This window comes from Alternaria arbusti (genome assembly GCF_024043155.1).
Source record: "Alternaria arbusti strain BMP 1465 chromosome Unknown scaffold_3, whole genome shotgun sequence".
Classification (NCBI taxonomy): domain Eukaryota; kingdom Fungi; phylum Ascomycota; class Dothideomycetes; order Pleosporales; family Pleosporaceae; genus Alternaria; species Alternaria arbusti.
Window position 1 is genome coordinate 1,199,827 of NW_026249943.1, and position 27,908 is coordinate 1,227,734.

The 27,908-nt window shown below is 51.6% G+C and overlaps 13 protein-coding genes across 13 annotated transcripts; 6 read left to right on the forward strand and 7 right to left on the reverse strand.

The window, feature by feature from the left end:
• Window positions 1–489: 489 nt before the first annotated feature.
• Window positions 490–2,757, forward strand: J4E86_003046 (uncharacterized protein; the record flags this gene model as incomplete). The annotated part of the gene is made up of 1 exon (XM_051443602.1): window positions 490–2,757. One exon carries the CDS (start codon window positions 490–492, stop codon window positions 2,755–2,757), a length of 2,268 nt encoding a protein of 755 aa, XP_051305097.1.
• Window positions 2,758–3,315: 558 nt separating this feature from the next.
• J4E86_003047 (uncharacterized protein) lies at window positions 3,316–4,125 on the reverse strand (the record flags this gene model as incomplete). The annotated part of the gene is made up of 1 exon (XM_051443603.1): window positions 3,316–4,125. One exon carries the CDS (start codon window positions 4,123–4,125, stop codon window positions 3,316–3,318), a length of 810 nt encoding a protein of 269 aa, XP_051305098.1.
• A 1,002-nt stretch (window positions 4,126–5,127) lies between these two features.
• Window positions 5,128–5,957, reverse strand: J4E86_003048 (uncharacterized protein; the record flags this gene model as incomplete). Its single annotated transcript, XM_051443604.1, has 2 exons — window positions 5,128–5,723; window positions 5,801–5,957. 2 exons carry the CDS (start codon window positions 5,955–5,957, stop codon window positions 5,128–5,130), a joined length of 753 nt encoding a protein of 250 aa, XP_051305099.1.
• A 716-nt stretch (window positions 5,958–6,673) lies between these two features.
• Window positions 6,674–8,093, reverse strand: J4E86_003049 (uncharacterized protein; the record flags this gene model as incomplete). Its single annotated transcript, XM_051443605.1, has 4 exons — window positions 6,674–7,124; window positions 7,174–7,424; window positions 7,477–7,661; window positions 7,715–8,093. The coding sequence occupies 4 exons, from the start codon at window positions 8,091–8,093 to the stop codon at window positions 6,674–6,676; spliced, it is 1,266 nt and encodes a 421-aa protein (XP_051305100.1).
• A 340-nt stretch (window positions 8,094–8,433) lies between these two features.
• J4E86_003050 (uncharacterized protein) lies at window positions 8,434–9,325 on the reverse strand (the record flags this gene model as incomplete). The annotated part of the gene is made up of 5 exons (XM_051443606.1): window positions 8,434–8,527; window positions 8,575–8,773; window positions 8,823–9,078; window positions 9,127–9,224; window positions 9,274–9,325. 5 exons carry the CDS (start codon window positions 9,323–9,325, stop codon window positions 8,434–8,436), a joined length of 699 nt encoding a protein of 232 aa, XP_051305101.1.
• Window positions 9,326–9,798: 473 nt separating this feature from the next.
• On the reverse strand, window positions 9,799–11,622 carry J4E86_003051 (uncharacterized protein; the record flags this gene model as incomplete). Its single annotated transcript, XM_051443607.1, has 7 exons — window positions 9,799–10,021; window positions 10,075–10,436; window positions 10,488–10,812; window positions 10,864–10,980; window positions 11,032–11,310; window positions 11,361–11,502; window positions 11,553–11,622. 7 exons carry the CDS (start codon window positions 11,620–11,622, stop codon window positions 9,799–9,801), a joined length of 1,518 nt encoding a protein of 505 aa, XP_051305102.1.
• Window positions 11,623–13,439: 1,817 nt separating this feature from the next.
• Window positions 13,440–14,270, reverse strand: J4E86_003052 (uncharacterized protein; the record flags this gene model as incomplete). The annotated part of the gene is made up of 1 exon (XM_051443608.1): window positions 13,440–14,270. The coding sequence occupies one exon, from the start codon at window positions 14,268–14,270 to the stop codon at window positions 13,440–13,442; it is 831 nt and encodes a 276-aa protein (XP_051305103.1).
• Window positions 14,271–16,050: 1,780 nt separating this feature from the next.
• Window positions 16,051–17,084, forward strand: J4E86_003053 (uncharacterized protein; the record flags this gene model as incomplete). The annotated part of the gene is made up of 3 exons (XM_051443609.1): window positions 16,051–16,221; window positions 16,264–16,319; window positions 16,373–17,084. The coding sequence occupies 3 exons, from the start codon at window positions 16,051–16,053 to the stop codon at window positions 17,082–17,084; spliced, it is 939 nt and encodes a 312-aa protein (XP_051305104.1).
• A 1,253-nt stretch (window positions 17,085–18,337) lies between these two features.
• Window positions 18,338–18,933, forward strand: J4E86_003054 (uncharacterized protein; the record flags this gene model as incomplete). Its single annotated transcript, XM_051443610.1, has 2 exons — window positions 18,338–18,786; window positions 18,852–18,933. 2 exons carry the CDS (start codon window positions 18,338–18,340, stop codon window positions 18,931–18,933), a joined length of 531 nt encoding a protein of 176 aa, XP_051305105.1.
• A 778-nt stretch (window positions 18,934–19,711) lies between these two features.
• J4E86_003055 (uncharacterized protein) lies at window positions 19,712–20,830 on the forward strand (the record flags this gene model as incomplete). Its single annotated transcript, XM_051443611.1, has 1 exon — window positions 19,712–20,830. One exon carries the CDS (start codon window positions 19,712–19,714, stop codon window positions 20,828–20,830), a length of 1,119 nt encoding a protein of 372 aa, XP_051305106.1.
• A 648-nt stretch (window positions 20,831–21,478) lies between these two features.
• J4E86_003056 (uncharacterized protein) lies at window positions 21,479–22,429 on the forward strand (the record flags this gene model as incomplete). Its single annotated transcript, XM_051443612.1, has 3 exons — window positions 21,479–21,558; window positions 21,610–21,868; window positions 22,082–22,429. The coding sequence occupies 3 exons, from the start codon at window positions 21,479–21,481 to the stop codon at window positions 22,427–22,429; spliced, it is 687 nt and encodes a 228-aa protein (XP_051305107.1).
• Window positions 22,430–22,791: 362 nt separating this feature from the next.
• On the forward strand, window positions 22,792–23,738 carry J4E86_003057 (uncharacterized protein; the record flags this gene model as incomplete). Its single annotated transcript, XM_051443613.1, has 2 exons — window positions 22,792–22,871; window positions 22,925–23,738. The coding sequence occupies 2 exons, from the start codon at window positions 22,792–22,794 to the stop codon at window positions 23,736–23,738; spliced, it is 894 nt and encodes a 297-aa protein (XP_051305108.1).
• A 220-nt stretch (window positions 23,739–23,958) lies between these two features.
• On the reverse strand, window positions 23,959–25,594 carry J4E86_003058 (uncharacterized protein; the record flags this gene model as incomplete). Its single annotated transcript, XM_051443614.1, has 3 exons — window positions 23,959–24,180; window positions 24,238–25,315; window positions 25,416–25,594. 3 exons carry the CDS (start codon window positions 25,592–25,594, stop codon window positions 23,959–23,961), a joined length of 1,479 nt encoding a protein of 492 aa, XP_051305109.1.
• Between the last annotated feature and the right edge of the window lie 2,314 nt (window positions 25,595–27,908).

A 27,908-nucleotide genomic window follows, 5' to 3' on the forward strand; every position in this document is an offset into this window, starting at 1 on the left:
TGTATCTGCTGTGATATGAGTCACGATCTGAAATGTGGCTGGCAAAGACGTGTGGTTGTTTTGTTTCCGTACGCAAAGACACGAGGCATAGTGAAGTATACATTGCGATTCTCGCCCGTGTGCTGTAATCGGCAACTGCTGCAAATACCTTCAGGGTACGTCTTGTCGTTTTGTACAACTAACAAAACTTGCATGTATTCGCCCCGGCTACTCCTAGAACTCGAGTATACAAGCTATGACATTCACACGGTGCGCGATTGAGGATGACGCGCGCAGGCTGAGGCACGGTGCACAATACCGCCGCAAACGTGCGAGTGGATCCTGGACCCGTTCCCGCTAGTCACCGGGACAACGGCCGATAACAAACACACTCGGCAGTTCTCCAACATCTACACATCCTTGCGCGAACAACCTTCTCGGAACCAATCGCACACACAACGGCTTGAATATCCTTACATATTGCAAGATTGCATATCACCTCACCTCATCATGGCGCGTCTACGCAAACCAAGCCCGAACGAACCCAGTATCTTTATGCCACCGTCCGAGATGAGAGCAAGCCGATCCAGTCCCCGAAAAGCCACACTGCGATACGCATCATCGCAAGAAGATGACAGCTCGATACTTGTGCCAAAGAGGTCGAGGCGCACCGCGCAAGACATTAGCATATCGCAAGACGAAGAGCAGTCCTTCCGCATACCTTCGATAGCAACGCCAAAGGATACGATCAGCCCCCGCAAGCAACGTGTATTGCGACCGGTCGAGAGCAATAGCCGACTCCTTCGAAAATTGAGTGACGAAAGTCTGGCAAGCCCAGAGAAGAAGCAAAGAGCGAGGAGGGTGCGCAGTGGAACAACAGACACGGATGTGGGAAATAGGAATGGGCTTATGTATGCCAAAAGCCTGGCTAGAAGCGTGGTGAACAAGCAAAACAAGAAAGGCAAGATTAATGTCGTAGGGGAAGTCGAGGCACAAGAGGCCGCTCAACGGCCACGAAGTAGGGAACACGAGAGCACAGAGGAGGCAGTCGCGCAAGACGACGAGGATGCCGAGGCCGAAACAAGTCTGTGGTGTGGCGATGAGGAAGCAGAGACACAAGAAGAGGTCGCTGAACAGGTCATAGAGATCAGCGAGGATGATGAAGAGGACGAGCCTGTCGTAACGTCGCGAACAAACCAGCGACAACCGCGCGCACGGCGCGTCGTATCTGACAGCGAGGAGGACGAGAGTGAGCTAAGCGCACCACAACCTACCAAACAGCCTCAGCAACCAATCTTCAAGATTCCCGAACTCAAACCGCCGACTGATCTGACTTCCATGCGACCGCCACATCGAAAGGGTCACAGCACGATATTGAATTGGGCGCAGGATGTCGTCGACCTCACCGACTCGCCGGAGGCCCCGGAATCTTTCGTGCTTCCTGAACCCACTCACGCCCGATCAAGCTCTTTCGCAGCATCTTCTCGGCCTACTAGCTCAGCATCGAACGGTCCGCTTGCGATTCTTACGTATTCGCCCACACCTACCAAGCAACGCTCGCCCCGTAAAGCTCCGCCCATCTCGCGACCAGCCACTCCTCCCCTGGCACCTCCCAGTCCCACCAAGCTCGTCTCGCCATCGAAAAAGAAGCCCGTGATTCCTAAAGCGGCCGATCTAGACGGAAGACCAAGCCTTGACGCGTTCTGGAATCCTGCAGCTGTAAACGATTGGACCGACCGACACTCGCCAGCTAAGCAGCTCGTGTCGCCTAAGAAGCAGAAATGGAGGGACGACATAGTCAAGATGATGGAAGGTGTTGCTCTAGAAGACAGCAGTGACGAGGGTTATGAAAGCCCCATCGAGAGCCCCAAGAAGAAGAAGCCCACAAGTCGGAAAGCAGCTAAGGAGAAGACACCAGAGACTGAGCCGGTCCCGAATGTCAAGCAGATCCGTGAGCAACGCAAAGCCTTCGCCGAACGCAAGCACGCCATAGCCGAAGCCTTCCTCATCGAGCTCGACACCACAATCTCATCAGGTCGCATCCACGAGCTCTCGAAACCCACAGGTGGTATCAAGCTCGTCTGGTCCAAGACCCTCAAAACAACGGCCGGTCGTGCGAATTGGCGTAGAGAGCAAATACGCATCCGAACCGGTCCCCTGCCCACCGACACGCGCGTTGAGATCCGACACCACTGCTCCATCGAACTCGCCGAGAAGGTCATTGACGACGAGGAGAGACTCTACAACGTACTCGCGCACGAGTTCTGCCACCTGACCACGTTCATGATCAGCGAAGTCCGTAACAACCCTCACGGAGCAGAATTCAAGTCGTGGGGTCGGAAAGCTACCGTTGCGTTCGCGAGCAAAGGAGTCGAGGTCACCACAAAGCACTCTTACCAGATCGAATACAAGTACGTTTGGGAGTGCGTCTCCTGCGGCTACGAGTTCAAGCGTCACTCCAAGTCCGTTGATCCGGCGCGCCACTCATGCGGCAAGTGCAAGGGCAAGCTCGCGCAGACTAAGCCCACCCCCAGGGGCGGTGGCGCCGGTGCTGCTGTGGGCAAGGACGGCAAGAGAGAGAAGAGCGAATACCAGGTCTTTGTCAAAGCCAACTTTGCGCGTGTCAAGAAGGAGCTGGAGGCGGAGGGCAAGGATGCGCAGATGGGCAAGGTGATGGAGGCTGTGGCCAAGCAGTATAGAGAGAGGAAGGGTGCGAGTAGTATTAAGGGGAAGGAGATCATTGATCTAGAAGCTGCTCTGGATGACATGAAGATCTAGTCCTGATAGCACATGAATGAAGTGTATGAACAATGCCTATCAAAGCACTAGTTGTTCTTCTGTGTTTATCAATTCGTTTGCATGGTGTGAAACAGTGAAAGAGAAGATGGCAGTGCGAGTAGTCTAGTAGTGGGCCTTGTCTGGCCATCGGAACTGGAAATCGGACTCACCGTGGTCTCAATACGCTGCAGTGAAAGCAAAGCACTCCCGCATAGTCAGGCCCTGCTGAACTTGTCACCAGCACTCGCTGAAGACTACAGTAAGAAGCTGAGATTTATTAATGTTAATCATAGGTGAGGTGAGTTGAGTTATACATTGGTTTGTATTAGGTTATTAGTGTCCAGTGAAGGTGAGCTTTATGTATCCAGTGGTCTAGCAGTAGAACGTAGATACTTCGAACGAGGACTAACATCTTCTAGCTCACTAAATCATCTCCCGCTCCGACAAAACAAAATGGGGCTAGAAGCTCCTCACTACACTATGTCCACACGATCAGACAGCACTTATCATATCCCAGCTATCCCGCTATCGCCATCATACTAGCGTTACCTCTGCTTCTTAGGGGTCGTCATCACCCACATCCTTGTCCCCGTCTTCGCCTTTTCCCGCAGGCTTGTTCCTATGCTCATCTGTAAATAGGTTTTGGTTCTGATCCTGGACCTGGTCATGGGCATTCGCCGCGTTCTGGCCGTAGAAGCTCCATACCACATTCTCCCAGTGGTCTGCAGTAATCGTCTTACCAGCAAACATCTTGAGCATGTATGAGAACTCGTCGTCAGAAAGATTACCCTGAGGGGGCACATAGGAGGACCCATCAACTGCAGGGGTGTGTGAATCTGCAGATGGCGCATCGGGTGTCTGTGGGCGAACTCGCTGCAGTGTGTTTTGATACTCCAGATGGTTGACGGACCCTCTAAGACGGATGTAGAGTTGGTTCATGGCGTCGACCATGTCGCGGGTGTCGTTCTGTTGGTCTTCTAGCGCTTTGACACGGGCTTCCATGTCTGTACTCGCTGTAGTTCCGGTGATAAGAGGACCAGCGGCTGCGTCGTGATCTGTTGAAGTGGGACGAGAGGGGTTCAGGTCATGTCCCTTCTGCTTTCCCGTCTTTCCCATAGCTGATATAGGGAGGAAATCGACTACCTCGCCGTCTGTGTTCTTGATTTGGAAAGCACGTACAGAGCGGGCGGGCTTTGGAGTCGCTGTCATGCGGTTCGATTGATCAGCTTGGTTCTGAGCCGCGTAACGAAACAGATCTCTAGAGGAAGAGCTTGATGGGGAAGAGCGAGTGGGCAGAGACATCCTTGAAGCCTCGTCCACCGCGCGACTAGCTTGTTGTCCGGTCCGCAGACCAGAGAGCTCGTCCATTGCTTGGTCGCCGTCATGCTGAGAGCCTTCATTTTGGGGTATGTTGAGGCTTGGTGGAAATACGGCACTTGGTCGAGGTTGATTGATTGTGTTTCCATGTACACCAATTGTCAACCTGCCGTTGAAGTCCTCGCCAGATGGCCCCCTGCCAATTGCACTGTTGAGTCCCATCCTTCCAAACTGAGATAAGCCGTCATTGACGGAAGGGCTGCGATCTGGCGCGGGTCCTACAGCGCCACTGTTGTGCCCACCGCGGTTGTTGGTGCGCTCAGTTCTGTTCGAGCCTCTGCCTCTTCCCTGTTTTCCCCTTCCGGACTCATTGCGACGGCCACGCGACTGTGTATCGCGAGGGCCCGTAGGCGCGTTTGCTGGTGGGGCGGGGGGATCTGGTTCATTCTCGCTATTCGCGCCGCCTGGAGCCCACTTTGAGCTGTTCATAGTCCTTGTGTTGTGATTCCGCGTGGATTTGTGCTTGTGTGTCAAAGAGCGTGACTGATCCGAGTTGGAATGCGGGATGAGAGCCCGAGCTGATGCCTACTGTAGGGAAGAGCAATCGCGTCAAGGAGAGCAAGCAGATTTGCTCAAGCAAGCAGTGCGAAAGGAGTGCAAAATAAAGCACGAGACTGCAAGTGTAGCTCACAGTGCGTAGAAACAGTCAGCAGGCTCGCGCTTTGAGTTAGCGCAGGGAAACGATACGTCAGTTCAGCTCGCGTTTGCTGTGTCGTGTGCGCACTCTTATTTTGCCATCAGGATTTTGTAGAACTAACGGGTCGAGGTTGGATAGACACAGACAAGGGCCTTAGATCGACTATCGGATTCTGTGGGTAAGTAAATCTGATCTCTCCACTTGTTTCTCATGTGCGTTGTATTCTTGCATGCGAATGCAATCCATATGTATTCATCTATCGTTCCCTCGTATTATGTTCATGTACCAGCCACCTCTTTGTGTCCTTTTCTCAACATCTTCTTGCTATACTCATCTTCTGTTCCTAAACTCTTTCCCTACAAAGCAATAGCAAAACCCACAGCTACAACCGCAGTGCTAATCGCCGTCCACAATGTCCTGCCACCAATCATGGCGCCACTCGCGTCACCCGAAGCAGGGTCGCTCGAGCCCTCACCATCTCCCGTTGGGCTCGGCCTCGGGGGTGGGAAGCTTGTGTTGGACGGCACGTCGGTAAGGTTCTGCACGGTGATCCAGGTCGCCGCCAGAGCAGTCGTCAGGTTCGCGTCAGCTGCAAACTGGCTGACATTGAAGCCGACCCTGTTGTCCGCCAGGTTCTCGTACATGGAGGGTATGCTGAAGTTGCGCGGTTGCTGCATGAGGATGAATGTGTAGCTGTGGGGGCTGTCACCCACTGGAGGTGAGGGCTGGAGGTATGGGACGGGGTTGTCCGACGGAATGTCGAGGGCTGAGCCAGTTGTGTTCGCGGAGATGGGAACAGAGCGCGTGACGTTCGTAGCGATCCAGTGTACTAACTGGACGCGTGAGTTGTTACGGGGCACGTCGAGGTCGACCATGAGGAGGACGCATTGGCCGGGGCCTCGCTCGTCGGAAAACCATACTGGCGACGAGACGGTTGGGGGTGCTGCGGTTTCTGGTGGTGATGAGTGTTAGTTGGTGTTTAGCAGTACTCGGCTCGACTGCGCCGCGACGACAGCGGATGGAACGTACCGGGACGAGGAATGCGCTCTCCGCCGGGCGACACGGTATTGTTGCTGTACGTCACGGTCAAGTTCTGAGTGACGTCGATGGGAAAGCCAGGCGCTGATCCCGCTGTCGCGACACCTGCGAGTAGCGCAGTCGCGCTGAGAATGGTCTTGGTGAACATGGTCGGTCTCTTGGCTGGTGTGGTAGTCGGCGTTGTTGTGGAGCGGGTCGTACTGTTGTGATGCAGTTGGTGCTTGATGGTCGAAAAGCAACGGGCGCAAGCAGCTTCTTTAGTATTCTGGCGTGAACCTGCGTCGGCTGCGGGAGCTCAGGGCTTGATGCGCAGCTAAAGGCCTATTTCCGTGTAGCCGGAGTGACAGCAGAGGTTCATGACGTTTACCAAGACTCGGTCCCTTGCTCGGGGTATCGCACGGCCAGCGGACGGCATCCCGGCACAGCTCGAGAAAAGGCTGGGGCTGGCCGCCTGAGGGGCCTTGTTCATGCCGCAGCCAGAATCATTCCAAGCATCGCGCTGGTCGCCTCGGCCTCAGGAATATCGTTAATCGAATTTACCATGTTGTCCGCGAGTGTATGTAAGCACGCGTCGTTATTTGGTTGCGGTTGCGACGCATGCTCGCTAAGTCGGGGCCAAAGAGACGGGAGCCGGCTGAACATCCAGCTATTCAGGCCGCCCTCATCGCACGATGCCTGCAATTAAGCCACGCATGAATCAAGTAAGCCTGAGATTTGTCTATGCTCTATGGTTTCGAGGCCTTGCATCCTCACATGGTTTTATCGGCGGCAGCCCTATCACCCCTCGCTCGGGATGCAGACGTTATGTCTGCACAAGCGCAATGGTATCAGAAGCCGCGCCCCATCACCAATCCTCCAGGGCTATTATAAGGTGATCATGTGGTCTCGCGCAGGGCCGACACCAATCCATTTGACCTTGACTCCGACAAACTTCTCAATGTACTCAATGTAACTCCTCGCTTGGCTGGGCAGGTCGTAGTAGCTTGTCACGCCAGTCGTCGGCTTCTTCCAACCTGGCAGTGTATCGTATTGTACTTCGACTTGGGCAAGGATCTCGGGGTTCGCGGGGAAGCCTTCAAGCACCTCGCCCTTGTACGAGTAGGATGTCGCAACCTTGAGCTCGTCAAAGTCGTCCAGAACGTCGAGCTTGGTGAGGTTGATGGCGGTGTAGTCGTTGCACGCGTGTGAGTGCTTGACAACGACCAGGTCGAGCCAGCCGCAGCGGCGCTTGCGACCGGTTGTAACGCCGACTTCATGGCCTACTGACTGAAGCTTCTCGCCCACCTCGTTGAGCTGCTCGGTAGGGAAGGGTCCGCTACTACTTGTTAGCCTCTGAATTTGTCTTTCGGTGCGATGCAACTCACGATCCGACACGGGTAGTGTATGCCTTGACCACGCCAATGACCTCCTTCAGTGACCGCCATCCCAAGTTGAGACCTGTGATGACACCTCCAAGACCAGTGTTTGATGATGTGACGAAGGGGTATGTGCCGTAGTCGATGTCCAGCATCAGCGCGTTCGCACCCTCGACGAGGATTTTGGCGTTCTTCTCCTTTGCCGATGCGAGGAGCGGGATCTGGTCGACGACGTAGGGAGCAAGCTTCTCGCGCAGAGTCTTTGACATTGTCAGTCTTTGTCCCGTATATTCCAACGCCGTTGTAACTCACCTTGTACTTCGTAATCTCCTCTTCCACATCGTACTTGAGCAGATCGCCATATCGCTTCTGGAACGAGTTGGCTAACCTCCTGAGCTTCGTCTCGAAGATCTGCTCATCGAAGAGGTCGCACATGCGGAGGCCGCTCCTGGTCATCTTGGTGCTGTAGGTTGGGCCGATACCCTTCTTGGTCGTGCCTGCATCCCGCCATCAGCACGTCAGTCCCGCAGCAGGCGCGTGTGCTCCTCACCAATCATGCCACCGCCCAATTCCACCTCCTCCAGGCCATCCACCATCTGGTGCACGTCAAACACGACATGGGCGCGGTCCGAGATGAATATTCTTCCGTCCGTCTTCAATCCGTGTTTCTCCAGCGCTTCCAGCTCCTTGAAGAAACTGGGAACGTGAACGACGCAGCCACTTCCGATGACATTGATGCAGCCAGGGTTCACGAGACCGCTCGGGAGAATATGGAAATCGTACGTGACGCCGTTCGCGACAATGGTGTGTCCGGCGTTGTTACCGCCCTGGGCGCGGGCGCAGATTTGCGACTCATGGGCTAGGATATCGGCCAATTTTCCTTTTCCTTCATCTCCCCACTGTGCTCCGAGCACCACAGTAGTCGACATCGTGAAGGCGAGAGACAAGAAGGAAAGGGTGGACGGGGCGGCAGGTGGGTTTTCAATTCCGCGTTGACTCGATCTAACAAATTCGTGCCCCACCCATCACCCCGCGATGCCGCAATTTTCCGCACGAGCCACCAGTGACGCACCTGGGCATGTGAATGAGCCGCAGGATCCCATATGTCTGGGTCTTTCCGGGTTGATCTGCAGTCATCGCAATCACAGTTCATACATTGGTGTATAGCTACGTTGTTATCGTGGTAAACGCATCAAGGAATTAAGAAATTTCATTCTCATATCTACAAACACTCCAAGTGGAAATTGAGTCACATCCATACCTATCCTCCTAACCGCGCCAAACACCCGGACCCGGCGGCTGATATGTCTCTGGTGCCGATGTGTACTTGTTCAGGTCGACGAGAATCCCCGGGTCGTTACTTCTGCGGCCCACGTTAGTATGTCTCTGATACTCATCAGTTTTACTTACTTGTAAGCACCCGGGAACGCAACTAGCGGGCTCGGCAGCCCAGCTCCTCCCCCTGTTATCTTGATCTGCGAGCAAGCCAGGTAGAACTGCGCTTTGTTCGCTTGCATAGCCATATGCAGTGCGATGTGCTCAACGCGGAGCAAGTAGTCGCCCGAAGGCGTGGCAGCAGGGATTGTTGTGTTGGGTGTGAGATACTCGTCTGCAAAACGTCATTAGTAAACGCGAAGTGAAGAGAAGGAATAGCTTACTCTGTCCTGGCCAGCTCATCTGCTTCTGCGCGTTTACGCTCGGCATCGTGGTACTGATCTTGAACCACACTGCACCACTCCCGTCCCAGCTCTTCAGATCCTTGCCATCGGGAACTTTGGCGAGGTAGTATTGCGTTGGCCCCGGGTGATTAACCTGCTGCGTGGATATGTAGTGAATAGTCGATCCGGCCGGTACGCTTGCGACGTTTGGCGCGGTTTTTGACGTGTAGCAGCGAATGTCCGCGACCGTGGGGTTCTGGTCAAGTAAACATCCTAGACAGTAGTAACTCGAACACTATCTTACCTCAATCCCTTGCTTGGTGTTTGCATTCTTGGTCTCGCGGGTCGAAGCCCAGTCTTTATCTTCTGGCTTGCCGTTTACGACAAGACGTGGGAAGGTATCTATTCGTATGAGATTCGTGTCACTGAAAATCATTTGATGTTAACTCACAATGTGCCTTCACCACCGTGGCGGCTACCAGGAGTGCAATCAGTATCTGCATGATGAGGGATCAGATCTTTGGGCCTGAGAAGCATCCAGCTCTCGCTTGACATCTTATGTATGCTCCATGACCCCAGTTCCAAATCGGACATGTGAGCTGAGTTGGGAACTATCGGTAAATTAGCTTGGCGGTTTGACATACACCGAAGTAGTCTACTGCAGACCATACACACATCGCAATATACCATCATCGACAAAAAAAACCAATAGACATCAGCCTTCTTATAAATCATGTGCCAGGGTCTAGCATCTGCCGAAACAAAGCAGTCCAATGACAAGACCGCATATTGCCAGTAGCTCATAAGATCAATCGTAGAGTTCACCATCACAATGAATAATCGGAGAGATTAGATGCCCATGTATATTGGACAAGCTGTAAGGGAAAAGTTGAATTCCCATATGCCCTACGCTAACATCGAGCAAACTAAAAACGAACGAAGTGTTGAGGTCGTATCGAATCGTAAACACACACGTCTAGTGCATGTAGCGGAACTCAGGGTGTCTGTATCCGAGATCCTTGATCTGAGCAGCGGTCTTGCCGACCAAGCGGTGGTCTCGCCTGCCCATATCACGCTGCTTGTTCTCCCACTTGCAGTAGCAGATACCAAATATGGCGAGAATACAGACGCAACACTGACCAACCAAGTTGATGGTGTGGCCGATTGGGTATCGTGGCGCGTCAGCACTTGTGTAGGTCCTGTAATGTATTAGCCTAGGATCTGATTCGATTCTTCACATGATCTGACGTACCAAGTCGCGAGAATACCTCCAGCGGTACCCAGTGTGACAACGTAAGCAGTCGAGACGGAGCGGATAGCAGGGCCGGCCGCATTGTTCGCCGCCCACGCAAGGAAACCAGGACCTCCGGGAAATGCACCAATGGTGATCAAGAAGATACCGCCGTATCGGACGTTAGGGTCGGTCGCCCATCGCATGATCGAGAAGCCCGCAATGGCCGGGAGCGTAAAGACAGCGAGGTAAACACCACGGCGGTTCGTCTTGTCTGATGCGAAAGCTATTGCGATAGCGATCAAGCAAGCACATACATAGGGAGGTACTGAGTAAAGTTGTGCCTTTGTGGCCGTCCATCCGAGATCCCTGAGGATAGTGGGCTAGTAATGTATGTTAGTAAACCATAGGTTATGGGGAGGATATCGGCTTACCATGAAGAGTGAGATACCCTGTACAGTGATGTTGATGAAGAAGAAACCAAAGGCACAGAAGTAGTTTGTGATGTTCATCACGGCCCGCTTGACGTGGTGTACTTCAGTCTTTTCGTTCTCATCAGCTCCTCCTTTCAGCACCAGTCTCTGTGTGGCAATCATTCGTTCGCGCTCGTTCAAGAACCAGCATTCTTCTGGGCTACGAGGCATAAGAAAGGGAGCAGCAAGGCCGACAATGACGGTAAAAAGTCCCTCAAAGAAGAAGATGTTGCGCCATGTGTGGAGAATCATGGTCGAAGCTCCCCATGGTGGAATACGAGCGAGACTGTAATGCAATTAGTTTTCCATGTAATCTCAAGAATTTGAAAGGACCTACGCAGTAGCGAGTAGCCCACCAAAAGCTCCAGCCATTGAGGCCGCTGAAACGTAGATACCGATGCGGAACAAAAGTTCGTTGCGCTTGTAGAAACAGGTGATGAAGAATGCCAATCCCCTACAGACTGATGGTTAGTATGCACTATAAACAAAGATAGAAGGTACTTACGGCATCACACCACCTTCAAACACACCTAAGAAGGCCCTTGCAACCAACAGCCCTGCGAAGCTGCTCACAAAGGCGCTGCATAGTGAGACGAAACCAAATCCACAGACGAGAAGTGGCAAGTAGTATTTCGGGCCAAGTCTCTTGAGAAGGATGTTGCTCGGTACTTCGACGAACATGTAGACAATGTAGAAGATGGAGGTAACCCAGTTGAAACGTACACCTGTGTTGAGACCCAATTCTTCTCCCATACCCTGGATACGCGCGTTTCCAACATTGACACTTTCCAGATGGTCAGCGAACAGCTTTGCGCAGAGTGAAATGATACGTACCGATCGAGGAAACAGAGCAGGTAAAGAAAGGTCGTGAGCGGCACAATCACGCGGTCCAGTTTACGTCGAACCTTCTTCTCTTCCTCAGCTGTCCAGGTAAACTCGCCGTCTGTAGATCGGTCGCTTCCATTGGCCTCCTCAACTAGCAAATCCGTTAGCACATGTTCGCGACAAGATTAGTAAACAACGTACAAAGCACATTGTCTCCCTTCTCCAGCTCAGCAGGGGTTGGGTGGTTTGGGTGTGTCCCCGTCGATACCATCCCTATTTGCGCCATCTTTTCCAAGTAGGATGCCGAATTCGAGATCTAAAGGATGCGAGGCGAAATCTCTTCGTTGTGTCGTGGCCCCACAAGTTCCGAAAGTCTGGGGAAAGGAATCTGGGGAAGAGCACAGCCCATATAAGAACGTACGATGCGTCCCGGTATCCGAACAAGCTTACTCGTCGCACGTCTGTGTCTTGGGTCGCAAGTCGAAAGCCAGGAAGAGGGAATCGGCAGTTACTTCGCAGCCTTCAGAGGATGGCAATACGGCACCATGTTTAGCTTGATGTCCGCTCCACCGCGCGCTCTTATCCCGTTCCAGCTGGCGGCTTGATTGAACAGGGAGCGAAGTCGGTGCGGAAATTTTACCGAGTCGACACAGAACCCTACATAACGCCGCATAATTATCAACGGCCTCCTCTTTGGTTGGCGTGTTGCGGGGCCGTTCTCTTGGCTGACATGGGTTGACTCGTGGAGCCCGCGAGGGTGACGGGCGGATGCTTTCATTGTGGTCATTTTGAAACGCCACGCTTGGCGAAGCGGGACGAGAACTTTGGGGTTGCTAGCAGCTCGCGATGCGTTTCGGCAGTTCTATTCATCTTCACAGTACTTCCTGATGGTGTTAACAAACTGTATTTATGGATTTCTTCTCCTCATAGATTGAACTGGGGTAACGGCGGATTGCGGTCAGATTACGGGCGTAATGTGTGACAGAAGATTTATCCACCGTGGACGAGTTTTGCTGCCGCACCAACAATGTGGGCGATTGACTGCTGCATATCAGCGCGGCAGGATTGCATACGGTCTACAGTATTCCAGACAACTGGGTATCCTTGCCGCCGAGGTCTAAAGTGATGCAACTGGCATCCTTCACAGATCATGATGTACCTTTGCAGCTCATGCAAACAATAACATCCCCGCAATTTAGCCGGAATCCTTCGTCGTCCGGTGGATTTTCTTGATTCTTTTGTGCCTTTCTGAGCAACAAAACGCAGAAATCCACCGACGCGTACTCGCAAGTAGAACCTCTAGAGGTTCTCAGCGAGTGGAGTGTGTGGTAGGGTCCATCAAAGTGGGCCAGTCTCGTATCTGGACTGTTCCGGTTCGATCTAGCCGTATAGTGGCTGCGAATTATGGCTTGCATCAACGCAGAATGCAAAAGCTTTGGGAAGTCGAAAGACGCGACTCGGTGGCCGAAGATGGCTGTCAGTGCTGCGAAGTAGGACGGGCGCCGGCGTCGGGGAACAGGACGCTCTTGCCAAGCTGTCGCGCCACGTGGCTGAGATACTGAGCTTCACAATATTGCGAGTTCCATAGATACATACTGACCTACAAAAGATCGAACATTTCATATTCGACAAGGATTCGCAATTACAGTATTCAAAGCGCCGATCATCTCCATAGCCTCATCTTCAGAGCCTCAACTTCTCGAAGCGCTGTATCAACGACCCACGACTCCACAAATCATCGCGTCAAGGGCCACTTCCCCTCACAAATCCATGAAACTCCACAGTCGCATACGGGAACGGATGTCCTTTCTCGGCAACGCTACCTTTGGCGTCTCGCCTTCGTCTCCACCAACTCCTTCATCACGTCTCTAATATCATTAGGTCTTACCGGCGCGTCATCCAGATCCACCTTCGAAGCTGATGATACTATAGATGCCTGGGCTTTGGCGGCTTGGGTGGCTGCCCCGGCTTTCTTCTCGGTAGCTGATCGAACACGGCAGTCGTCTTAAGGGCGGGTTTGTTCCCGCGATCATCCTCGGTTTCGGCTATTCGATCATGTGACCACTCTTGGACATCGCCTTCAGCAACTTAGACTCCAAAACGATCAGCTTCGTGGTGATCGAATACAGGTCGAGAGTTCTGCGCACCGTTCTCAGAGAGAGCTGTTTGCAACTCTTCTCGAAGCTCCAAAATAGCGATTTCCGATGCCATATTTTGGTCGTCCATTTGTCGGACGAACTCAGCTTGCTCTACCGCCAAGATGTCAAGCTGAGCATCTACTTCTTCGGTATGGCGCTGACCATCTGACAGTAGCTCTTCCAGAGGTGCTTTAACCTCATCTTCAACCAAATCCAGGCTATCTGCAAGCTCATCTCTCTCTTCTTCTAGCGCGTCCACCCGTTCCCTCGACTCATGCACTGTGTCTGTCTCAGCAGCGTGAGATCTAGTTAATCGCACGAACGCTTCATCGCGATTAGCTTCCTCTTGATCTAGACATTCTCCGCAGTTTTCGTCCCTGTCGTTCTCGAGCTTTCTCCAAACAGATCGGTGATTGGCAGCTTCTGCGGTTTTGGCAGTGGCACGGGACCATGTCGTTAGATCTTGATGCCCGCAAGCGAATGTTGTCTCTAGATCGACGTGAACACAGATGTCCGCTGTTGCTACCTTTAAGTCCTGTTCACGCTCCGCTTTCCGTTGCTGGAGCATCTTAGCAGATACATTCCCAGCATCTCGAGCCTTCTGTTTCTCTTCGTTACGTTCGCGACGGAAGCGATTGATGAGTTCCGTTACACAGGGTCTGCAGTCGTACTGACTTCTCCTACTATGGTCTGCAGTCTTTTTGCAACTCCTCTCCCCACAGGGGAGGTTGCTCTTGCTCTGGTGGCCACAGTCGTACGTAATTATGAGATTGGTACACATGACGGACAATATGATTTTGGGGTAGCGGTATCCGGCGATCTCAGTCTGCGATTAAGATATGGGTGACGGACACGACTCTCGTATAGATTTTGCGCATCTACGCTACAACCTTGGAATGATCAACGACGTGTCACTCAGAGAGTCTTCAACAGCTTCAACCTTGCCATGTGAGCCAAATCGGCACATTGGCCAAAATGTGTCACATTGGTAAATGCTTCACAAAGGCAACTAATTACAAAATCATTACATTCGGCACACGATTCCTGTTTTCCCCAGAAAACGCCGTCCACTACCTGCATCCTGTCATCGCCAAACACCCAATCTACTTGTCTGCTCCCCTTTATCACGCTAGCCCAGGATGTGCACAACATATCGCGTATACTTCTACTGCGGACACCTAAAGTCTACGACCACTCACGAGCACTCTGGCATCGAGTGCACAATCAACGAGGCGAAGAGCATCACAGTCGACGAGAAGTGCAAGCGCTGCGTCCAACGAACATCTCGAAAGAATGTCCGACTCGGCGATATCATGAACGGTGCGGAAGTACCATCGATAGTAAAAGGCGAGGAGAGTGGTGCCCATAGTGGCGACAGCGAGCGATGAAGGGAGGTTCAGAAGACTGGGTGCTCTCAGTAGTTAACTTCACTATCATCGAACCATCATGAACAACACAGAGAGCAAGAAAACACATAATTCGATTTCTGGATTGGTATCAAACTAGTATACGCATACGATGACACCGCCCTCTATGCGGTGGTCTACGCTCACAGGTTCGTTATGAAAGTCGTAGCATCGCTGAAATACAACGTACTCAAATCTCGCGTTGCGTCCAATGCATGCCAACGTGATGACCTAGTGAAGCGCTTTTACGGGTATGGGAGTAGCCTATAGTCCAAGTTGTAGTCACATAAGCCCAGCGTATAGTTCTCCCTGGTCTCTTCAGCTCGTCCCAAGCATCACAGCACCCTGTATGGCAGACATCACCGTACCTGTCAGTCAAGTCTACGTCACCTACGCTCCCTTGGAAGATATCTGGAGAATTCCAATACCAGGCTGTGAGAAGAATGTCTAGCCCCATCGCCTTATAGATTGCACGCGGCATTACTCGTGCCCGGCGAAGGCTCCATAGACAGCACCCCTCTTCTGGTGCTAGCCTTGTCGACGATGGACATAGAGCTCCCGAAAAAACGAACCTTATCGTCATGAGTGCTGCGACCGACATCTCGACTTGTGACTATCCGTTGTGCGAGGGCTCGACGAGATCGCGGTCGCTAATTGGCGATGGGTTGTCGGCACCCGAGGCGTGGACTAGAGATCGGTCTATGCGCGAGGTGCTGGAGCGACTTCCGTATACGAGATATGTGCGACGAGGGCGCTATGCGTGACACAGTCTTCGGCGAAATGTTATGAATGGTATCGATGCGAGGAGAACGGGGCGGAGAGGAAGCTGTTGGACGCGTTCAGAACAGCTGATCCGAAGACGCGGCGGAATGAACATGGTCGGGGGGGGGGGGCATGTGAATATATGGCATGTCTGCTCCATGCTGAGCTACATCAGTGTAGACGACCTGCGGGTTGTGTAGGAAGCCTCGCAAGCTTCCAAGGTTGGGTTCCCAGCCGCGTTCCGATGCGCGGGTGTTGCCGGCTATAATCGATAAGTTCCGACGGAGATTCCGATGAACTCACCACGCCACCTCCACAACCGCTTGACTTCGAGACTTCACACCCCAGGTCACATTCCACTCAAATCACGACGCGTCTTACTTGATAACCAACATGGCCAAAGTCGAAGGTGCTCCTGCTCATGGCGCTGTAGCCCACCTCCTACCACAAACATACAAGCGATTAGTCTCGGAATGGCTGGAAGAGGACACACCAAGTTTCGATTATGGTGGTTTCGTAGTGGGCGAGGAGCTGTCAGAAGCGAAGCTGCTCGGAAAGAGTGAAGTGAGTGTTCCGACTACTGTAAGTGCCGACTAACATTGACAGGGCATAGTAGCAGGCGTCCCGTTCTTCGATGAAGTGTTCCGACAACTAGGTTGCACGTGCGTTCATCTCACCAGATTACATGATCAAGCTTAATATTGACGATTACTAGCGTAGAGTGGCACGTCAAAGAAGGTGCTTCATTCCAACCCATCACCCACTGCGCTACTGTGCGCGGCCCGGTCCGTCACCTCCTCCTCGGCGAGCGCGTGGCTCTCAACACCCTCGCTCGCTGCTCCGGCATCGCGACCAAGTCAAATCGCCTACTTGCTCTTTTACGAGGAGCTGGTTACCCAAACATTCTTGCTGGTACCAGGAAGACTACACCAGGTTTTCGACTTGTAGAGAAGTACGGCATGCTGGTGGGGGGCGTGGACGCGCATCGAGTTGATCTTAGTGCAATGACAATGCTGAAAGACAACCACATCGTTGCCGCAGGGAGCATCACCAATGCTGTAAGAGCGGCCAAAGCAGCTGGTGGCTTCGCAATCAAAGTCGAAGTTGAATGCCAATCGTTTGATGAAGCTGACGAGGCGATTGCCGCTGGCGCTGACATCGTCATGTTAGACAACTTCACCCCAGAAGGTGTCCAGGTTGCTGCTAAAGACTTGAAGGATAAGTGGGGACGGGGTACTGACGACAGGAAGCAGTTCCTCGTTGAAGTGAGTGGTGGGCTTACAGAGTACAACGTGGAGAAGTACGTCTGCGGCGATATTGACATCGTGAGCACCAGTAGCATACATCAAGGAGTACCACACGTGGATTTCAGTCTGAAGATCGTACCGAAAAGCAAGAAGGATGGAGGGGAGAGTTTGGCAGTATGACCTGACGGCGGGCGAGGGGGACTCGTTAGTGATCCTTGGGTACATTAAGATATAGCTCACTAATTCATCGTAGTTAGTCAAGACATAAGTCACCGGTCAAAGACATGGCTTTCGCCATTATATTAATTCCCGGAACTGTCACGCATTCGTGCCATGACCGCCGATGCTGAAGTAAAGACACTTACCCTTCTAGCAAGGATAATCACGGGTTCAAGCAATCGCTGTCCGTGCTAATCCTCAATACGACAAGATCATCGATGAAAGCGCTCTTGTAGTTGCTGCCTCCCAACATGTGGTTCCACAACGCCATCGACTGTAATACGTGGCCGTGTTATACCCCTGCTCCGGCGTCATCTAGCCGCTCTGCGCCGCTCCTTCGTCTGTATCAAACTCTTACAACCAATCTTCTTCGTTACGCTTACCTACGAGTCCTTTGATCTTCTCAACCGGCGGGCCTGATTTCCGGTGAGGTGGTACGGATCCGCTTTCCCTGCGTTTTGCCGTCATCCCTGCCATATATGCTAGATAACTCGTGCGTCCGCCGAATACATGCGACGGTCTCAACCCATAGGTCGCTGTCCTTCTCCATGGTCTCGTCTGTCTACTTTGAGTCGAAGGGCTTCTCGTTGGTCGTACTGGATCGATGTACATCATGGCGAGGAGACTGACTACGCTGGTTGCCCACGCCCTTGACGCCCCGGCCATATTTTACGGTCAACATTACTTAGATTTGGAATCTTATCCAGCAGTGGGTATACAAAGTCAAGGAAAGCTTTGTCACTCCCTTGAGTAGCATTAGCAAGCGCTGGTGAGAAGTATAGCAGTTGGACCCCATAACAGTGGGCCTATATGTGGTCCTGGCGCGAAGCGTGCCTAATGAGCAGCTTCCGCGAAAGTTTAAGAATTCAGGCTCTAAGCGAACTACCTTTGCTTCGCTTACCTTCCGTGTGCGCAGTAGTCCAGACACGAAGGAACGACATCCTCTCGCTTCAATATCGTGTTGTAAATTACCATGCTTGCACTGCATGAAGCCAAACCGCTTTCTATCGACCGCCATGTAGAGCTCCGAATCCTACATCGGCCAGGCCGGGTGACAGAGCACGCATATGCACCATCTCACGTATATATAGGCATGGAGAAAACAAGTATAAACGTGTGAGCTGTGAGCACCCTCTTCGCACCATCGATCAGTCGTTCATGAACCTCAGCTCCATCAAACCCTACGATATAATTGCTCTCCTCGCTTTCTTAATATGCAACACTTCAACACCATCCTGGCCCTCGCTGCTGCAGTGTCAGCTGTCGATATCAAATCGCACGGCGAGTCACACTGCAAAGGGGTTACCCACACGTATGTGAACGCCAACCCCAACAAGTGCTATGGCCTTGGCGGTACATCCTGGGCTTGGTCGTTCAACGCTATTCCCACAGACTGGAATCTGGAAACTCGAACTCACAAAGATGGATACTGCAAAACGTTAGTTCACGCCTGGAACTCGAATGGCGCAAGCACGGTGTGCCATGGCGCAGCCGTAAACAACCTGAAGTACACGGGTGCTGGATACAGTTTTGCCAATAAGAAGAGGTCGGAAGACACTGTTTTCAACAGCGAAGACTGCATCTGGAAGCCTGACCTTTTGACGCTGAAGGATGGCACAACATACATGCTTACGGATGTTGAGGACGAAACCGTGAAGATCATGTAAGAGAATTTCTAGACACCGGACATGACCCTGGATATGATACACTAACTGCATCTTCCCATAGACTCGCATATGGTGACAACACCACGATTGCCGAAAACATGCCAAACCTGTTCGACAAGTACATTACACAGGAGCGTCGCTGAGCGCCGGCAAGATCGGCTTTTGGTGGTCCCTAGTGGGATGCCTTGGTTGAATACATCCAATCAATCCCCTTCAACGTTACTGCAACCACGCAGAGCAGACGCATTCACGACTTCCAAAGCTCACATCACACGTATTCAATCAGGACCCCTGAAACAAGAAAACGAGTAAATGAGATGATCCGACAGATTTTGGGCGATCAATCCAAGAGAGACTCATCTCGCTGTATACTATTCGGACATCACACAAGTTTATTTAGATTGATAATCGTCCTACTCCGTTCCCACTGCTTCTCATGTTCATATCTTTTATGTTTGGTAACACTTGGAGGATGATGATGGTCTTGCTAATCATCGTCCCTGCATTTGAGTGATGTCGATGTGTGAAGGTGGTAAGCCCAACCAAAGGCAATTCTCTTGCCTTACCCTCTGGAATGCTCTCTCAACACCACATCAACCATCATTCTCGTGGCACATTCACCTTCACAACACCATGCTATTGTTGGCTTACAGCGCAATAAAGAAGCATCAAGAATTTGGATAAGCGCTAGGTTATTGTGCAGCCGTGAACTCAATAGCAACAGCGTGGCATTGTGCTGGCGCACCTTCCACCTTCCGACTTGGTATAACCAGTCCTTTCCGGATTACGCCAACCTTCCCACAATGTCGCATCGCTGTGTTATGGTCAATACAATTGACCTATAGAACAAAGTCATTTTCTCTCTCTCACACACTTTTCATCGTTACCAGAAACATTTGCCGAACAAACACAGGTACAAATATGCGCACGAAATTATCGTTTACTACGACCCTGGCGGCTCTGGCCATCCTAGGAGATGCGCACGGAGACCATGCTAACGACAGCAGGCAGTACACGCTAACAGACGATCTTAGCTACAAGAACTTCTTCTCCGCCTTTGACTTCTTCAACGAAACCGACCCAACCAAAGGCTTTGTCAATTATCAGAATCAGGAAGATGCGACCAAGCAGGGCCTAATAGGCTACCTTGAGGACACAAAGTCCGTGTTCATGGGTGTAGACTATACCACTAAAGACCCTACTGGCCGCGCTTCTGTTCGCCTTGAAAGCAAAAAGAACTGGAATCATGGACTACTCATCGCAGACATCCGCCATATGCCTTCGTCGGAATGTGGCACTTGGCCAGCATTTTGGCTCTTATCGTCTTCAGTGCAATGGCCGAATGGCGGGGAAGTCGATATCCTCGAGGGTGTTAACGACTACGAAAGCAACTCTGTTACTTTGCACACAACCAAGGGCTGTGTTGTTGATAACTCGACTGCGGCTGGAGGAGGATTGGGTGCTGTAGGTGGTGATAACAATGCGCCATTTACTGGTCTTATGAGTACCGACGACTGCGACGTCGCCGCACCTGGCCAAGAGAAGAACGTCGGATGCTCTATCCACGCTCCTGACACCATGCCTGGTATCCAAAGTGGCGGCGGTAGCGGTAGTTCCGACAATACTGGCGCCGCGCCTCTCCCATCTTATGGTACCGAATTCAACAAAGCGCAGGGTGGTGTCTATGCCATTGAATGGGCCGCCACCAGCATCTCAGTTTGGTTCTTCCCCCGCGACTCCCCGGGCTTCACGGATAACTTCTCTTCGAACACCACGGCTCCTGATCCATCAACCTGGGGCACTCCTATAGCGCACTTCGGCGGTGCTGGCTGTGACTTCTCTGAGCGCTTCAAAGATCTTCAGATAATCTTTAACACCGCCTTTTGCGGCGAATGGGCTGGCGCCGAGTGGGATAAGTCTTGTGCCAAAAAGACCGGTGTTGCTACTTGCAATGAGTATGTACGCAATAATCCCCAAGCCTTTGTGGAGGCGTATTGGGAAGTGGCGGGATTGAAGTGGTTTCAGAAGGGTGCTGCGTAGAAGAGGAATACTATCATACCCTCCTTCTAAGCTTGTGCCAGTTATCCATGGTCTAGTCGTCGATGCCAATACGGAATATTGGTGATTCAATTGGTAAATTGACCATATGTTTATCAGCCGCATGGGCGGTGTATCGAAGCCGCGAGCTTGTCCTGTTTTCTATGTCTCTCAGCTTTTCGCGCAACTTTGGAAATATGATCTTGGCACATGACTCTCGAACGGCCGTTCATCCTGAGATAAATTCATCACCTTGGTTCCGCCGAGAAAAACCGATTGTTGCAGTGCATACCTAGGGTATGCCGTTTGAGCCGTGATAGTTGAAACGAGCGCTTCCCAATCGATCTAGCAGTGTAATGACTGATATTGATCATCATTCTTGATAACTTCTTCTATCGGGTTTTGACAAGCATACGTAGTGATACAACAGATGAAAAGCGTTGCAGTCGGTTGGAGATGGCTTCATCTCACGCGTCGCGGACGCGTCAAACCGCGGGATGGTCTAGCCGACACAGGTTAGAGTGGGAATCGTTTGTCTGCAGCACTTTTCGTCCACTTGTTGCATCTCACCGCAACATATTGCAACATCAAAGTCATCCCCTCCATGTCGGTATCTTCATCTGGTGCCTTCTCGAATTTCTATTCGGCAATATGGCTACTCAAAAACGATTAAATGATGCTGCACGTCTGACGCTACCAAAGACCGTGTTTACCCTGAGCAAACTACCAGAGTACGAGCTCCTTGACGCTTGTGCTTATGAGAATATACTAATTATGGATAGTCTAACTAGCGAAGTCGTTCAAGTGAGGCTTGGACACTTTATTTACGACTACATTCAGCCTCCCGCACAGGTTGATCCATGTCAGAGCAAAATAGATGATTTCTTCTGCAAAATCCCCAAGACCGATAAAGCAGACAATGCCACTGGAAAGGTTGACTCGGCAAGTGATACGGAAGCCAAGAAGAACGAAGATATGTTCCACGTGCATAAGAACGTTTTGTGTAAAACGTCCGCATTCTTCCAGGCCGCTACAAAGCAGGTATGGCGGGGCCGACCTCGAAAACCTATCGATCTTACCACGGAAAACGGAGAGGATTTTAAATGTTATGTACAATGGTTATACAGTGGCAGAATCGCGATAAGCTACAACCCAGATCCTTAGCAAAATGACTCAAACGGTTCATATCCCCCTTTGGACGATCTCATAGACCAGTACCCCTTAGGGGGTAGGATCATGGATCCAACTTACCAGAATTCTGTCATGAAGGTTTCCATAGACTGCATAACTACGGGACTCCGCTTCGATCGTGGAACCTACGCGATTCAGAAAGCGTACAAAGGCACTATGGCCGGTGATCCGATGCGAAAGCTGCTTTTGGATTTCTGGATTTGGACAGCGGATGAAACTTGGGACGTTTCTGATATCATTGAAGATGCGGGCAAAGAATTTACCCAGGAGTTGCTGGCTGCTTTGCTGGCGAAGCGCACACATCCTGGATGGTTTGGCAAAAATAGGCACATGAGGCCATGGACTGATCCTCAAACCCAAGGAGCGTATTACATCAAAATTCCTGATGGCAAGAAGAGCGTTACTGCATAGCGAGATATCGACACACACCGGTGGCAGGCTGCTACTAGATTCATATTATTCTCCGGTACCTAGATATCACCATCGCCTCACATCTTGTAGCCTACGGGTAGAACTGCGCAAAATTACACCGACTTATTTCCATTCAGTGCACGGATGAATCACCACGAGTACCCTGGTCCCGGTCCGGCCGTAATCGCTTGCCCAAGGAGCAGCTACAACGCAGCCCTTCACTACGTACAAATGCGCAACGCTAATCCCAGAACCTGATTAGCGCCGGTGCGCTCTCACCTCAAGTTGTCACTTACCGTAGAACCCAACACCTCGCATTTGTTACGCCTCCAATCGACTACCAGAAGCTAGGCTCGTCAACCATGGCGCCCCCAAACGAGCAACCAGCGAAGCGCCGAAAGCTTCTGCCTCAGGGCAGTGCTGATTCTCGTGATCTCCTTGAGTAGGTTCAACATACAAATGGGTTTGTTTTGGAGCAATTCTAATGAGGTATAGTGTAGGTAGCGAGATACTCATTGTCAAGGTTGGGGGTGGTGACGACCCTGTCGAACCGAACGTAGCAGGCGAAAATTGCGACAAGCCCGAGCACAGCAACGAAAGTGACGACAGCGATACCGACTCAGACGTTTCCGAGGAGCGCATCTTTCACATCCACAAAGGTGTTCTCTGCAAGACGTCCGCTTTCTTCCGAAATGCAACGAAGCCAGAATGGACTGCTCCAACACCGCGCCCTATAGATCTTTCTGACGAGCGTCCGGATATCTTCTATTTGTATGTACAATGGTTGTACAATGGGAAAATCGCTGTCGAGACCATGTCCTCCAGTGACTCGGATGCGGAAGTTCGCAAACACGAGAAGGTGAATTTTCATTCACTGATTCAGTCGTACATACTTGGCGAGAAGCTCATGGATACCACATTTCAGAACTCAGTCCTGAAATGTTTGATTGAGTGTGTAAAGCAAGAGGATAACTTCCTCAGCGACCTTACCGTTAAGTTGGCCTACGAGCGCACGACAAAACACTCGCCTCTTCGCAAATTGTTGGTCGACTTCTGGGTGTGGTACGGCTGCTCTGATTGGGCGGCCGATGACATGAATGAGGATCTGGGGACCGAATTCACGAATGACCTACTTAAGGCTGTGCTAAAAGTGCGGGCTGGCCCAGATGAGGAGAAAGACAGGGTCGAGCTTCCTTGGCTGGCACATCCAGAGACCTACAGCATAAAAGATAACATGGAGACAACCAAGGGTACCAGCAACAGCGGTGGTATAAAGGCTAGAGGGGAATGTGTCAGCAAACGCTACTGATACTTGTCAAAGAAAGGATTGTGCGAGCCCTTTAGGATGCACTGTGTTAATAGGCTACTGCATAGAAAAGGAACTGTTGTATATTGCTGCAGCTTGAGGCTTTTGCTGGCTAGTTTGCACGCATATCGCAGGTCAGAGCAAGGGCATATAATTGATAATGAAACGAGAGTATCATCACTGACGGCTAGCATTTGCTCATAACTTCAGTGCCGTACTTCCTTTAGATCGTGTATCTGAATCTCGGGCTGTCATCGCCCATCTCTGCAACATCCTCATCACTCATCCCTTCAATGAGATGCTCTTCCTCACCCTTCTCACGTCTCGAGTTGATGCGCCCAAGATGGAACCACATGACAGCGTAGCATATACAAGCAAAAGCCACCATGGCCATAGTGATACCGTGGCCCTTGACGAAGCGGGGGCGATCAGCCGTGGGATAGATCTAGCGATCCGTTAGCAGTGTTTCCACGTGGAGCCTAGTGATTACGAATAAACTTACAAAAGCACTCATGATACCCGCACAATTACCGATGCTCAACTGCAACCCTGTCGCAGTGGTTCTCTTTCCATATCGCGGCAAGTTTGTAGGTAGCCAAGCTAATGGTAGACCAACGCACACATACAAGCCCATTGCGACAAGGAAGCAGCCAGCGTAATGCACGCCAGAGCTGGCGTCGCTGATCAGCATGGCGTATCCGACGATACTCACCACACCGAGCAAGATGCTATAAAACCCACGCTTTTGCTGTTTATCGGAGAAACGCGCTACAACCAAGTAGGTGATTGCACCTAGTGCATAACACGGAATCGTAAGGACCTGCACCATCGCGCTGCTGGCGGTAGTGTTGATTGACCTGATAATTGTCGGCAGGAAGGTAGAGTAGCCGTAAAGCATGGTATCGCTTCCGAATTGCGCAAAGCAGAATACCCAGACTTTCCAGTCCTTGACGCACTTCCTTACATCCTCCCAGTGAAATTCCGCTGCTTTCTTGGTGTACCCTGTCTGGCGCTTGAGGCGAGCGGCGGCGAAAGCCTTCTCTTCAGCGGTGAAGAAGTAGGCAGTTTCCGGGGTGTCCGGCAGGATGAACCAGGTCGCGATACCCAGGACGAAGGTAGGAATACCCTCGATGATCATGATCCAGCGCCATCCGCGTAGGCCAGCCGTACCATCCATATGTCCAATAGCGTACGCAAGTAGTCCGCCGCATGCTCCGGCCAGGGCAGCAGAGACGAAGAGGTATCCGATGCGTAGAGCAAGTTCGCGCTTGGTGTAGAAGAATGTCAAGTAAATGGCCATTCCGGGGAACAACCCTCCTTCCACGGCGCCAAGAAGAAGACGGCATGCAATTAGACCGCCGTAGCTCTGCACGATACCGGTCAAGGTCGCGATGATACCCCATGCGACAGTGATAAAGGCTATCCATCGCGAGGGCGTAAGTTTCTTCAGCACCAGATTCGATGGTACCTCGGACAGGATGTACGTGACGAACAGAATAGAGACGGCTGTCTGGAATTGAGAATCTCCCATATTTAGATCTTCTTGTAGACCATATAGACGGGCATTACCGATGTTGACCCTGCAATCGCGTAAGCAAGTTCCTCGTGCAAACTGCTGCAGACTCCCAATTGCATCCAGCCCGGATAGACGGCGCATTAATTAAAAAGATCCAAACTCACCTGTCCAGAAAACTGAGCAAGTACAACAGCATTACCACCGGAATGACGAAAAGATCCAGCTTGCGCACAATCTTCGCTTCCAAAACGGGGTCAATGCCTTCTAGCTGCCTGCCAATCTCATCGCTCTCCTTCGCGGCATCAGGCACAGCCGGGTCGTACTGTTTCTCGATGTCGCTCATGGTATCGTCAGGCGTCCTCGCCTAATAGTGGCTCGGAGAATTAAGCAACAATGATGATCGATGACTCCACGTGAGGAAAAACGGTTGTCGCGTTAAAAACGCAAGATTGCGGCAAATGCGTCAGGAAGGGGTGGTGAAGAAAAGAGCAGCGAGCGTCGCGTTCTTAATGCATCCGGCCGAAATACTGATCCGTCATCACGTAGCAACTCCACGACTTTGCCACGGAAGGGAAATGCTCATGCTTTAAATTCGTCGACGGCCTACGGCTTCGACATCGGACGAGTCTGCAAGGGGCCCACTCTGAACATGTCGCCCGCGGGCAGATCCATGGCGGGGGGCTGGAGCCAATGGAGCACCGAGCTAACGGTTTGTGGTATGACGTTGACGGCTACCCTGCCAGTAACACAGATACGACTGCTGGACAACTGATAACGAACCACACGCGTCGCTGTGGCCTATTGTCTGCCAATGTTCCAAGGTTGGGGGAGATATCAGACAAAGGATGGGGGTGCTCGCGTGCCCTTTTGAGAGAAGTGGTGGGGACAGGCATCCGGTGTGGTTTGACATGTTCGTCGCGTTAGTCCGCTGTCATGCATCGCTTAGGCAATGCGATTAGTCCTGTCTGACCAAACAATTGCTCCAACAGGACTTGGAGACGCGATTGCATCACATCACACTTTGTTGTGCAGATCAGCGCTGATCCTGAACGTGTTCCACAACACGAGCTAATCACTAATTGATACCATTTGAGTGGGGATTGCCATTCTCAAGCAGACAGACGCCCTCATACCAACTCAGACGATGTCAGCGACGGATAACTAAAGGGCGTCGTATCCCAATCGATAGGCAGTACGATACCAGAGTATATGTCGATCTGCGCTGAGGGATCAACAGGCCATCCCAGGTCGTCGCGCGGAAAGTCGATCTCAGCCACTGCAGGTTCCGTATCCACGCTCACGGTATGCTGGACGCAGGTACCGGCAAGACTTGACCGTGCAATCGCACGAACCTCCTTTGCCATTTTCATTCCGAGTGGCCATATAGTTCCCATCGTGTTCAGAAAGCCGATGCTGAGACGCACACGATCTCGCGCTATCGACAGCGCGTGTCCATCCAATAGATAGGTGCATACAGACACTTGTGCTGCCGCGAGTTGCGCGGTTAGGCACATGATAAAAACATTGTGCTTTTCGAGAGCGCATGGGATTGCGAGGAGTTTGGTATGCATTTCGGTCGCCTTGAGCACACGTGCGGTATGTGTGTTTCGCCCAGCTCTTGGTGTCAGCGTAAAGGGAGAGGGAGGTAGAAAAGACTGCGTGGTCATCTCTCGAGGAAGGTGAGCTAGTGATGAGAAGGGCCTATGCAGTGTTGAGATTACTCTGTCCTTGTTAGTATGACAGTAGCAGTGCATGGAGGAACGAATTACATCGCAGCACACATATGTGCCATGTACCTGTTGCACGTATGATTAGCGATCATGTTTTCGTCCGGCTGACGGTGTGGCATACATCACCTCATCTACTTGGCCATCGGGTCGAAGCGGGTCCTTCTTACAAGCTGGTAGCATCGCCGACCAGATCGCCAATTTCATGTCGCAGTTCTCGGTCATCGTTTCGCTAAATGTAGCAGTGTCGATAAAGGACTTCATGGCTGGAACTGTTAGACACCATTCGAAGTAGATAATGGCTCTCATTGAGTACGTCCGCCTGTGGTCTGTACTTACTGCAAGCGATGATCATTCCGATATCATAAAGATATACGATTGAAGAGTAAACGATCTCAATCTCTGCGAATTCACGGGCCTGGTACTCAGCCCAAGTCATCAAAGGCGGGATGTTCTGCTCATGTCAGCTCTTATCTCTATCTGCGCACTATCTCGACATACACCTGACTCAAAGTACTCATCATCGCATGGCAAATCAACGTTGCTGGATGTGAGAAGTAGTGTGTAGAAGGGCGTGTTGGTGACAAGGGCGAAGTTTTGATCCACAATATAGAGTACGTAAAACGTTCGCCTCCAACACTCTTCCAGTACAGCGCTACCGTCTCCATACGCTCGAGCAAAGTCTCTTTCGTTCATACGCAACTCTAATGCAATTGTGATAGCTTTATCCAGGTGCTTACGAGCCTCGGCTCTGGAAATGCTGTGGAACTCAGCGAGAGCAAATAGCAACAGCGCTTGAACATTGAATGGTGTATGCGCCAGGTCGGGCGACGTGACAGCTTCTAATGCTGTCATTTGATAGGGTTCCGATGGAGTCCAAGGGGCGTAGATTGATCCAATCCATTCCAAGACGGATAGTAGTGTGGTCAT